The sequence below is a fragment of the Carassius gibelio genome, chromosome B6, assembly GCF_023724105.1.
Source record: "Carassius gibelio isolate Cgi1373 ecotype wild population from Czech Republic chromosome B6, carGib1.2-hapl.c, whole genome shotgun sequence".
Classification (NCBI taxonomy): domain Eukaryota; kingdom Metazoa; phylum Chordata; class Actinopteri; order Cypriniformes; family Cyprinidae; genus Carassius; species Carassius gibelio.
Genome location: NC_068401.1, coordinates 24,855,796 through 24,868,533, shown reverse-complemented (window position 1 = coordinate 24,868,533; position 12,738 = coordinate 24,855,796). Strand labels below are relative to the sequence as shown.

Sequence of the window (12,738 nt, the reverse complement as noted above, 5' to 3'; positions counted from 1 at the left end):
TGGTAACATTTTTTCTAATGTTGATGAAAGACCACCCCTAATTATCCAATCTGAGTGAGTGAAAGGAATTATTAGCGGTTAAACCGGGAAAGTTTCACATGAATTAGATGATTGCTGATATTAATGACTGATGAAATGAATGTTTTTACTGTTCTGAATATGGTAATGCAGTGTAAGTCAGCTTCTATTTGCTATCAGCCATGATTAATTAATTCCATAAGCAAACATTTGCTATACTTGTCATCCGGTCGTGTGAGCTGCACATGAAGGGACCTTCATTAAATGGTTTATGGTGTTTCTCTAAATCACATTGTAAGCAGAAAGCTGCAGTGTTTGGGAGACGGTTGGGATATTGGTGTGCATGTTAATGAACTTGGAAAGGAAACTTCTCTAGTCTAGATCAGAGACGAGCTCTTCCACCCATAAATGTTCCATGGCCTTGACCATGGAATGAAATATTAAGCAGCAGAATGAGAGTGTGATGTGTCGTCTCGAAGGATGACTGTTGACCTTTTCTCTGTTGCTCATCCTTTAGGAAGAGGCCGTGATGGAGCCGGCGGGAGCAGGTGAGTGTGTGCCACCTGTGTCCAGGCTAACCATCTGCCAGTTTCAGTTACACAGCGTCAGGCTCGTCTGCTTTCTGCACCTGATTATTGCGTACTCAAAAGAGTAGAATCCTTGACAAGACAATAGTTGTGAATCTGAGTTAAATTAATTAATTCCTCAGTTGGTAAGAGTTTACAATAAGGTTCAGATTGATAACATTAGCATTTATTGATCTAGATTAATGTTCATTTAAAGTCAAACACTTAACATATTTATAAATTTATAACATAACATGAAACATTAATTACCAGTAATCAATTTATAGCTATAATTAATGTTATTAAATAGTATATTATGTACACTAGCATCTAAATGTTTGGGATCAAGTTTTTCTATTTATTTTATCTTTTACTTTTATTTTCAGGAAATAATGAATACTTTTATTCAGCAGGAATGCAAAAATTTCAAATTGTTAAAAAAAAATTAAGCAGCCCAGCTTTTTATATATAGCACAACTAATATTTATGCATGTTACAGAATTTTTACTTTTTGTGAAAGCTTCCCAAATCTACTTTAGACATATAATAATATACTTTTTTTTCTAAACAGACCCTAATATTTTGTAATGAACATGTTTTTAAAATATTAACAAATCATCTTGCCACCTTGGAATTATATGACTGTCTGCATTCTGAGTGATTATGAGATAATGAGATTCAAAGTTTGAATTCCATATAATAGATAGAACCTTTCTGTTATTTAAATAAAAAGTTTTAACTTATAAAAAACACACATAATGTAAACAAGTTGTCACAGAACGTTGACCAAAATGTCAGATATAATCTTATAATTCCAAGGCAACAGTCTCATCTAAATAGAATGCTATTGAACTAATATCAATCATAAATGTTTCTGATCAAACAGCAGTTGCTGAGATGGACCCTAATGGACCTATCCTGGAGAACGGAAAAGAGGAAAAGAAAGGTATAAAATATCAGTGATTATATACTGTTCTTTCTTTAGACTTTGAGAAGTGCACCAACAGATGCAGACCAACAGTGTCGGTCATCAGATTACAGTACAGTGTCATTTGTCAGACTCTCCCAAACTCAACAAATGGCACTTTAATATGTTTAATATTGGTTTCTGTTGCAGATGAGTCTGTGCAGAATGAAAATCACGACGAGGAGGAAGCAGGACCTGTTAATGGTGCTAAAACAGAAACCGACACCACACCACCTCTTAACGGAAATGTGGAAGGAGATCAGTCACACAGTGGTCCAGAAGAGGACGAACATGCTTCTGCTAACGACTTCAACAGCCACCCTGCTGGAGAACTAAGTGCTGGTGGAGTAACTATGACCTTCCTTGGCTTCAAGGAGGCGGAGCCTGGGCAGGGAGTAGATGAGGATGATGATGGCGGAGCAATTATTAGAGCAGAAAGAGTCATCCTCACAGACGAAGGGGAGGAAATCCCAGAAGAGGTCAAAGCTGCTCAAGAGCCTACTGTGGACACCACAAATGAAGACACTTCTGGAAACACAGAAGAAAATGGTGCTGAGGAAAAGACAGAGAAGCATCCGGAAGCTACTGCTGACCCAGAACAGTCAGAAGTGATTGAAGATCCTCCTGCTGAGGAGATACTTCCAGATGTAGCAGGTGAAGGTGAGACACAAGATCTTCAAGATCTCAAGCAAGAGGTGAAAGATCTTCCTGAATCGACTGAAACACAACCTCAGAATGTGACGGTAGATGGCACTATCGAAGCAGCCCAGGTTCCAGTGTATTCCACAACACAACCGTCTCCAGCAATCAGACCAAAAGTTGAAGCAAACTCAACAGAATCGCAAACCCCAAAAGACGAGGAGGTCACGCTCGCCACGCGCAACTCGCTCAGCCAATTTCAGGAGGTTCCACTGGATGGCGCCGGAGAAACTGCGGAGTCAAACGCCAAGGCAGAAACCGAGAAACAACGTGCCGAACAAGAGCCTCTCCTCGTCTCCAAAGCAGCGGCTCAGCTGGATACCAGCCCAAATCGAGCAGAGGACGCAGGTGCACCGAAACAAAAAACCTGCCAATGCTGTTCAGTCATGTGAACAATCTGCTGACGTTTGACTGTCACTCTTTTTACTTTCCATTCCTTTTCATCGTGTCTTTCACTCTGAATATAGAGTTTGTATTTCAAGACATTGATATTTTGATCTTCAGCTGTTCAGCACGTCGGAAAAGTGTTTATGATGTACTGAAGCCTTCAAGACTTGCATTGCCTTCACTGTATTGAATTCACCATAACTCTTCTGTGTGAGAAGAAGCACATTGCCTTGCAGGAAAAGACTGGAAAGGCTTCAGTGTGCATGATGATGATGTTGTTGATGTGTCATCACCATCGGTTGCTTTCCCAGCCTCTGGTGTCTGATTATGATCCTGTTTTTATGTCTGGCGACTCTAGAGCGTTGGCTGCCGACCCACAGAGGCCTTGACAGTTTTAACACTACCATATAAAAATATTTTGTTTTTCTCAGTGCCGTGGGAATCGACCCACATGGGTAATTAATAAATCTCAACCTATAATAGTACAATATAGGCGTTCTCTATTAGAAACCATTTGTGTGCCTTGTTTATGAATCAAATCAAAGAGACCGCAAAGAGATGGAATGGTTTCCTGTGATTTTATACATTCTGTAACATCTTTAGAGTTTTTTGTATTGTTGATGTGTACGGAGTTTTATTTTAATTGCTTTTAATGTTACAGTGCCTTTAACTGCCCGACAGAAGTGTTTTTAGACCAAAATTCAAATGTCTGTGATGAAAATCATTTCATGTTGTTTCAAAGAAAACAGTTTTTTTTTTCTGCAGAACACAAGATAATTTAAAGACTGTTTCAATAAATATAAATTATTTTGTCCTGCCGTAGAAAGAAATGCATGTTTGGAACAACATGAGGGTGAGTAAATGATGACAGAATTAAAACATTTAGGTGAACTATCCCTTTGAACTGTTCATGATCTACTTCTGTGCAGTATATATGGCATAAACTGCTTTATCAATCTTGACAACTTTAGGTTCATTCTCCAACTAACATTTCTTTAAGGACTGCTCCTGTTGTCTCTCATTAACACTGTTTCAGTTGTGTGTGATTCAAGTTTCATACCATTATATGTAATCAATACTATTCAAAGTTTTCAGTTTAATTCCGGAACCTTTTTTTTTTTCAGCATAGAAAGTTTGATGTTAATTCTCAGTGCCTTAACTGAGAGCCTGTTTGTACAGTTTAAATCAAGAGCTGAATGAAAAGCAGGAAGGATTTTGTACGAAAGTTTACATTGGAAGAGCTGCAAGATTAATAAACTGATGAAATTGAATCAAGGCTATGTTTTTCTTATAAAATAGATTGAAACAATAAATAGTTTAGAAGGTATATAATGTGGATGTATATGCTGTCAACATAAGGATAAAACAGTACCCTTTTGAAAGTTATCTATAAAAGTATAAAAGAGAATCAAATAGTAACACCGTTAAAAAACAATGGCACCAGACCTTTTATCATGAAACATGAAAAAGAATATTGTATATTCAGTGTTTCAGTGCTGATGTTTAAATATTCAATAGCTTCAACCGTTTCCATATTTATATATTATGCTGCTACATTGCACTTTACAGTAAGTTTTCAATTCATCAACACGAGTTAATGCACTCAGTATCATGAACAAGCATTTATTAACCAGATTAATTAAAAAGATAATTCTGCTTAAATTTGCCATCTTTCATAGTTAACTCATGTTCAATGCATAATAAATTAGCTAATGCTAACTGAAATGACAATGTATTTGTATATGTATCCTAACATTAATAAATACTGTAAAGTTATTGTTCATTGTTAGTTCATGATACCTAATGCACTAACTAATGTAAACATTAAAACGTATTGTAAAGTATTAAAGTAACATGTAGATCTTGCATTATTGTGTATGAATCTAAAAGTTCTGCATAAAGAGATCCCCTTCAGTCATTAAAGCTCTTTGGATTAGTGAGGCAAGGCCCATGATGTTCTCAACAGCTTTAGTGCAGTGTGGAAGAAGGAGAGAAATGAACTGCATAGATTTTAACCTTGATTACTAAGCAGAGGGTGGAGGTGTACACACACACACACACAGAGAGAGAGAGAGTTAAATAGAGAAGGAAACCAGGGAAAGAACAGGAATAAGGTGAGAGGGGCACACTTCAAAACATCTTGGTGGATGATTTCAGGTGTTTGTGTCGTTCAGCTGACCTTCCATCCTTTCTTTCATCACATCGGCTGGTAGGCCTATTTTCCTTTTCATCTAGTTTTATGAATGGGTCATGTAATACATGTTGCTCTTTAACTCATTGTGTTACATTGTCAGGAATTTAAACTTGGGCTCATCAGTAAGATATTGCAGGATTATTTTATTTAAAGCCTTCCACATTACTAGTGCACTTTAAGTGAAAGAAGTGCACTTATCCTTAAGTGACAGCTATTCATAAGAGAAGAGTCTTGAGATTTATGGATGCTGACAGCGGTTTTTAGTATACTGTTGCTAAAAATAGATTTTGTGCTACTTGGATTTTGTTTATATACTTAATATTTTAATTTTCACAACAGTATTTTACATTCCTTTGAAATTCATTCTTGACTGTAATTATATAGTTTGCGTGTCTTCTATAATTCATAAGAAACACTAAGAGTGCCCCACTATTGCTGTATCAGACTTTCCATGTTGTTTTGTCACTCATGCCCATAGTATAATCCGATTAAACAGTATTAATCTGCTCCTTATGTATTTAGCATTATGCTATGACACACCTTTAAGTCTTTGTGTTTCTTTAACGTCCAGTGGAAAATGCAATATGGTGTCCAAATGTTATTTTGAGAATGATCAACTCGTTGTCAACAAAAAAAAATATTAACCGACTTGCATGGATGTCTGATTTTGTATTTAGGTAAATATGATTCTGAGAAGAGCTGGTTAAACTTTCACTTTCTAAAGAATAGAGATAAACTTCATCGACTGTGAAGGTGGAAAAAGTTCCACTTCTGACCCTGCACACCGTTTAATGTTTTTCTAACTTTAATAACTTTGTTAATCATTCTTTGTTAATCATTCTTGGCACAGTCACATGTGCCAATATGGGAAAAAAAGCAGTATGGATCAATGCACAAGACAATGACATTATAGCAAAACAAGAAAAAAAATTTTTTAAGTTAATTTTGAGTAAAAAAAAAAAAATGCTATAGCCTTGTCTATAGACTGATATAAAGAAGAAAAAAAAAGATTAATGTGAAAAGACATTTATTCTGACTGGAGGCATATGCTTTAAAGAATAAATAACCTTATGCATTTGATTAAGACTTAGAGGTCAAAAAATTGTGAAGCAAAAACCCAAAAGCAACAGACTGCAACGGTGAAAAAGATTCCATGCATTCACACTACAACTCAATTTAGTATGAGCCTTCCTGAGCTACTGGGATTGAAACATAAGCTGATTATAGTTTCCTAAATCAGAAAAAAAAAAAAAAAAAAACTATAAGTGTTTCCTTCACAAAGAAAAGGTCTTCAGGGTTCCCTCCTCTATGCTATAACAATGAAGAATGGGTGAGAAAATCAATAAGAAACAACTTTGTTAATAACCAGTTCAATCAAATAAAGGATGCCTGCTTCTCGCTTGTCATTCTGTTATTGTATAACGTGTTTTGCCATTTATTTTACACAGATATATTGCAAAATGGAAACAGATTCTGTGACTTGCCCTCAGAAATCTGAATTCCAGGATGAATGCAGTAATAAAGAAGAAAAAACCCACTTAACTGATGATAGGGAAACAGCAGTCACACAAGATCATATGGAGCAAGATAAAAACACGGCCATAGACTCCCAAGACATGAAAAACAAGGACAAAGAAGCTATTAGTGGGACAGCAGTTGATAGCAGTTTTCCACCTCAACCTCACAATCACCCCACCTCCTCACCAGTGGATGGAGACATTGAGGCAACAGAGGAAGTCTTGAGCAGGACAGTTGAAAATGACCCAAATGGTAATCAAGAGTGGCCACTAGTGCCAGGACTGGAAGAAGATATCCAACCAGAGAGGAATGCGTGTCAGGCCAATGAGATTCAGGATGAGGTGAAGGAAAACACTGATACCAGTGAAGATGTTCAGACAGCTGGAGTTACCATAACACAGGCAGACAAAGCCTCACCACAAATACCAAAGGAAGCCTGTGAAAAAGAGGGACATGAGCTTGAGTCACATGGTGTCTCGGACTCGATTGTGTTCCTATCAGAAAACAGTGAAGAGCAAAATTTAAGCTGCAAACCTGTGGACTTCACCACCACCAAAGAGCAGTGGGTGAGACAGGACAGTCATTGTGATGAACCATCAAACCTACTGTATTCCACAAGCTCTTCAAAAAGTCTTCTCACTGAGACCGAACCTTTATCAAGCACCCAAAGTGAATCCATGACTGAACCTGTGTTTAATGCTGAGAACATCCAGCAGGGGGAGCCTGAGGTAAGCAGCCCAAGCGGTCTGAATGAGAATGAGGAGGGGCAACAGGTGTGTGGTGTTGCTCCACCCTTAGAAACCATTGCAGACGAGCCAACCAATCAGGAGGAAGGTAACTCAGCTTGTATCTCTACTGAAGTGAAAGAGTCATTGGTAATGCCACAGGGGAGGAGGGAGAGTAAAAGGGAGGAGAGAGAGAGCAGTGAAACAATTGAAGAGCGAAAGCAAACAGTGTGTTTCACAGAAACAGGTGGGACCGAAGGAAAGCAGCTGGGGGAGGTTAAAGATCAAAGACAGGAACGGGAAAACAACGGGCAGAGAGCAGAGTCCCAGTCAAACACAAAGCCTCATCTGGGAGAAGGGAAAGTCAACAGAATGCAGGTGGATCATTTTGATGACAGCCAGAGCGACAGTGGCGTATCCGCTGATTTCTCCCCCAGCAGCACAACAGATGTCTTGGAGGGCCATGATAATGATGCTCCTCAGCTCTCTGAATCTCCACCTAACGAAACTCCCATTGAGAGGGAGATCCGTTTAACCATGAAGAGAGAGCAGAGTCTACGGCGTTCTCGAGGACTGTGCGACACCATTGACAGGACTAATGAGTTTGTGGAAATTCCAGTGAGAAAGCCTATTCTATCCCAGGACCCTCAGATAAGACCCAACCCGAGCCACGACAAAGACCGGCAGTTTGCTGGAAAGAAGATGCAGAAGGAAATTAGTGCTGAGACAGAGAGGGAGAAGGTTCTGGTTGAACTGGGCCGACTACCTGGTTTCTATGATAAGGGAACAGAGGTACAGCTTCAAGACAAAAAGCAGCTTTTTGAGTCATTCCAAGAGCTGAAGGAATCGGTGGCAACCATTAGCAGAAGATCTGCCACCGTAGAGTCTGCTGCTGGAATACAGGAAGCTGATTCTACTGTTGATGTTAAACAACTCCTAATGCAATTCTCACAAAATTCTCCCACCCCACCAGTTACGACCCAGTATGGAGCCACCAATGGCAACCTGCCTTCTGCTCGAGGACCTGGTCTAACTGAAGGAATCAAGGGCCAGATAATCATCATAGAGGCCAATGCTATTCCCACAACCATAGGAGGACCAAATGGAGGTTATAAGACAACCTCATGCACAGATGGAGGATCCGTGAGGCCGAAGAATTCAACAGGTTCAAGAACTTCTGCCGAGCCTGTCAGTGCAAGACAAGGTCCAAATTTAAAAGTGACTGAAGATGAAGACTCGAGTTTAGTGAGGGAGAACCCTTTCTTTAAGCTCCGTTCTTCTATGACTCTGCAGCCTCAGGTGGAGCTGGACATCAAGGAGGCAAAGGAAAGGGAACGAGAACTGCAGAGACAGAGAAACAGTCTTTATGGAGGAGCAGCCACACATACAGAAGAAGGAAGAGGAACAGGAATGGATTTGAGGAGGGAGGTTAGAGTGAGAGAGTTAAGGGGAACCTCTAGCCAAGAGTTTCCTCCACCTCAACAGACTCCAACAGGCCGCCAATCAGAGACGTTCACCACCACCACGTCAGGTGAGTCTGTAAGCAGCATGTGAAAGTTCTGTTTTGGTTTACAGAGCAGTTCAAATCAACTGAAGACGTCAGTCACACCAGTGTTCCTTTCATGTTTGTAGGTGGAAAAGAACATATTGAAGATAAGGATGGTATATATTGGGTGTTAAATTAATAAATGCAGTGACCTCATTAGAAATCATGGTACATGGGCACCAAAATCATACCAGAAGGGGAATTTATTGTGGGCAGGCCACTGAATAAATGTAAATAAAAACGTAATAAACTTATGTAGCATTCAATATACAGTTCATGCATTCACTGAAAACCAAATAAATGACTTCTGCATTGTTAACACCATACACAAACATTTAAGCTTCTGGACACATACAAAGACACATTTGTCATTCAAATTCTGTTGTATTCAAAATAAACATTTTATCAGGTTATCCATTGCCTGCAAACAAATCGATAATCTTTGCATTGCTAGCATCACTCGCTACTCCTTAGCTACAAGAGAAGATGCTACATAGAGAGAATGTATAAACAGAGGATACATATGCAAGGAACACATGGCATATCTAACAAATCCTAAAAAAAAAAAAAAACTATTAATTTGAAGGCTAAACATCAGATCCGTGACCCTGGCATTGCTAGCACAATGCTTGACTATTTGCACTATGGGAAACCTTAAAAAAAGCAACACTGGCAAAACTCAACACTTGTGAATTATTATTTAACAGTGTGAATCTAATAATCTTATATGTGTGTGTAGAGGGAAATGTAACTATACTATCATTTGACTGTAAGCTAGTAGTTTGTGCTTCACCATGGCAGCGAACAAACAAATAGCAAAAATGCTAATATGGGGTTATGTCACCAGTACTAACATAAACCGGATATTGAAATTTCAGTGTTATTAGTCAAATGTACTGACATGAGCAAAGTATGGATAAAAGTACTGTGTTCTGAAAAGGTATATGCATTATAATCCTTATATTATATCCTTTTCTGATTACTCAGAAGAGCAATCCTTTACAATTATCCAGCATAACAATTTCTGCCAAAATGTTATAGTACATTTATTTTTCCTGCTATAAAATCTAAATTTATGCAGTATCACCTTCTTATAGAGTGAAATGTTTTCAGAATAATTCTGTCATTTATCTTCTTCCTTGAATGATGATGGCCAATATGAATTTAGCTTTACTGCAATATCAATAACTTTTATTAACAATGGTAATTTTGAGGAAACTGCGGTAACCATGGTACATTTTTGTAAGGGCAGCTAATAGTTATAGCCCAGTATTGCCGGTGTCATAACTTTATACTAATGTGATAGAAGTGCAATAGAAGTGACTTGTGTGAACTGGGGCTCCGTTCCATTAGTAAATATTTGAGTAATATATATTAAAGAAATTATATATATATATATATATATATATATATATATATATATATTATATATATATATATATATGTATATTATATATATATATATATATGTATATATGTATATATATGTATATGTATATATATATATATGTATATGTATATATATATATATATATATATGTATATGTATATATATATATATATATGTATATGTATATATGTATATGTATATATGTATGTGTATATGTATATATATATATATATATATATATATATATATGTATATATATATATATATTCTATGTTCTGCTATATTTGGGCAAACCTCATTCATGTTTCTCATCTAAATTTTAATATGTTTTAATACTTTAAATTATTATAGTTCTTTTTTCTTTTTTTTAAGAAATATAAAATGATACTATAAGAATTATTTGTCTGTACTTTGTTGTTTTCTCACTCAGTGATTATTTTGAACATCCAGTACATTAATGTATTATCATTACATACACTTACGCATCTTCTGCTTATAGTGCGTCAATCCACTGGAAAACTGGACTTAACGTGGCCTCCGCCCCAAGCTGATGAAGAACAAAGACAACTGTCAGAGGTAGAGGACTTTTTGTTTGAGTCTCTTTTAAAAAAAGCATCGTTTGTGTCCTTAACTATATTCTTTTCTGTGACTAAATGTGTATTGTTCAGTTATGCTGGTGTTGGTAACATTGCGATTAAAGGTTTGAGCTGGTGATAACCCAAATGTCTGAGGTTCAAATTTATAATTTGATAGTCCATGAATAGGGGTTTTTACAGATACCAAAGCTCTTCAACCTTTCAATAGGTAATCAAAGGAGTATCAAAGTCTCAGTCACACTCCCTGTGCAAACACAACTGCACACACTTAAATGTGACTCTGCTGAAAAAGTAGCTTATCTTACTTCATATGATGAGAGTTCAGAACAGAGTTCATACTAGCTGCATTCTTTAGAATCAAGATTATGACTATTAGCACTGAATCATTCGCCTCAGCCAGGGAGGTATAATGTTACCAACACAATCAAAACCAATAGGTGTTGCCAAGTGAAAGCCTTTATCTGAGGACAAAGGTTTTTTTTCAGTTCACCTCAGGTCTCGTTTGCTTAGAGTAAAGTGCCTACCTTGATATAGGAGGAAGTTAAAATTGCATGTGCTGCTCCTGGTTATTTTTCCCATTTATAGGAATAATTCACCACCAAATGAAAAGTCTGTCATCGTTTTTTCACCCAAATGTCATTCCAAACTTTTATGACTTTCATTTGTCAGACGCAAAAAGGAGACATTAGACAGGAAGTTCACTCTGTTCTCTCAGATAGAACAAATGAATGATAACCAGGGGCTGTCAAACTCCAAACCTGACCAAAAAAAGTCAGGATTGTGCAATATATTACATACCTTTACGTTGTTATTAAGTGAAAGTCAAATGTATTCACTTCTCAAATCGAACTTAAATGTACTTATTTGAATGTGCGCATATTCAAATTTGTGGGCTGTGAGCACTTGTGTGACATGTGAGAACCAGTTACAATATTTGGCACAATTGACATCAAATCTTATGTGCCATATTTGAATGTGTGCAAATATGAATGAAATTTGAGACAATTTTCAATGCATAACAACTCAATTTGCCTTTAGAAGACCACTTTAGTGATGCTTTTTGGAGGCTGACAGTCTCTGGTCACCCTTTGGTTTCATTCTTAGGAAAACAGCAGTCAAGACATTCTTTAAAATATCTCCTTCATTGAGGAAAAATGTCAAATTGGTTTAAAACAACGCATGGTTTAGTCAACGATGACAATTTTAATTTTGATTAAATTAGTCTTTCAGTCTTTCAACACTTTCACTTTAAAACTGGGATGGAACCCTTTAAAAAGGTACATATAATGTACCTTATTTAACACTAAAGGGTGCATTTAAGTACCCTAAATGTATATTTTAGCACCTAAAGTGTACATTACATTTTTGTACCTTCCGAAAGGTTATTTTGTACCTTTTTTCTGAGAGTGTATGCCTATGTTATGTGAGCTAAAAGCATTCAATTTCAAATGCACCTACTAATGTTCTTATTCTAATGTTCTGATAAATACAGAAAACGGTAAAGATCCCGAGGCAGAAAAATCCATTACTGGAGCGCTGGGAGTCAGGGATGGTGAACGGCCGTGTGGACGATGACGACTGAGACTGAAAACCAGCTACAGCATCCTGACATATACATTATGGAGCAAGTGTATCAGACTAAAATAAAGCGTATGAACAAATGATCAGTTTTCCTAGAAACCCCTCTGATGTGTTAAAGGAAACCAGTTTGAGTGCCACGTGCCATTATGGGTGGATAAAGAGCATCAATTGCCTCAAAAAGACACTGCGAGTTGGTTATCCAATCTGATATTCCATAACACACACTGTGTAAAAACCAAATTAGCCAAACTGGTGTTAATGGTAAGGTTTTTTTTTTTTTTTTTTACATGAGCTCAAATGATTTCAGTGTAATGATTGTCATTTTGAATGTAATTTTCTGATTTAGTTATACAAATGTTTATATTCACATAGCTGCTCATCTCATGGTAATAAAACAGTCTAAAAGCCTGGAATTCTGTAAGATTACATACGAATTATATTTAAATTAACATTATTTGATAGACATTTAATTACTCATTAGAAAAGCTAAATTATACTGGGAAAAGGCTTTATTGATGAATGATAAAATAAATAAAATCTTGTTAATCAGC

The 12,738-nt window shown here is 36.9% G+C and overlaps 2 protein-coding genes across 5 annotated transcripts in view; both read left to right on the top strand.

Moving 5' to 3' along the window:
* Positions 1-3,908, top strand: part of LOC127959075 (paralemmin-3) — a 36,405-nt gene extending 32,497 nt beyond the window's left edge. For 3 of the 4 annotated variants that reach the window (XM_052558064.1, XM_052558068.1, XM_052558066.1), the window contains 3 exons: positions 536-566; positions 1,471-1,530; positions 1,702-3,908. In XM_052558064.1, the coding sequence (XP_052414024.1) occupies positions 536-566; positions 1,471-1,530; positions 1,702-2,642 (1,032 nt within the window). In that variant the 3' untranslated portion in view covers positions 2,643-3,908. The remainder of the gene's footprint in view (positions 1-535; positions 567-1,470; positions 1,531-1,701) is intronic. The other variant, XM_052558067.1, reaches the window with a different exon arrangement.
* A 608-nt stretch (positions 3,909-4,516) lies between these two features.
* LOC127959074 (uncharacterized) lies at positions 4,517-12,738 on the top strand. The gene is made up of 4 exons (XM_052558063.1): positions 4,517-4,846; positions 6,280-8,605; positions 10,510-10,586; positions 12,099-12,738. Exons 2-4 carry the CDS (start codon positions 6,292-6,294, stop codon positions 12,186-12,188), a joined length of 2,481 nt encoding a protein of 826 aa, XP_052414023.1. The 5' UTR covers positions 4,517-4,846; positions 6,280-6,291; the 3' UTR covers positions 12,189-12,738.

Coding starts and splice junctions, on each gene's coding strand:
- LOC127959074 (XM_052558063.1), top strand. CDS start 6,292: ATGGAAACAGATTCTGTGACTTGCCCTCAGAAATCTGAATTCCAGGAT. Junction 8,606..10,509: donor GTTCACCACCACCACGTCAG/GTGAGTCTGTAA, acceptor TTCTGCTTATAG/TGCGTCAATCCACTGGAAAA. Junction 10,587..12,098: donor AACAAAGACAACTGTCAGAG/GTAGAGGACTTT, acceptor TGATAAATACAG/AAAACGGTAAAGATCCCGAG.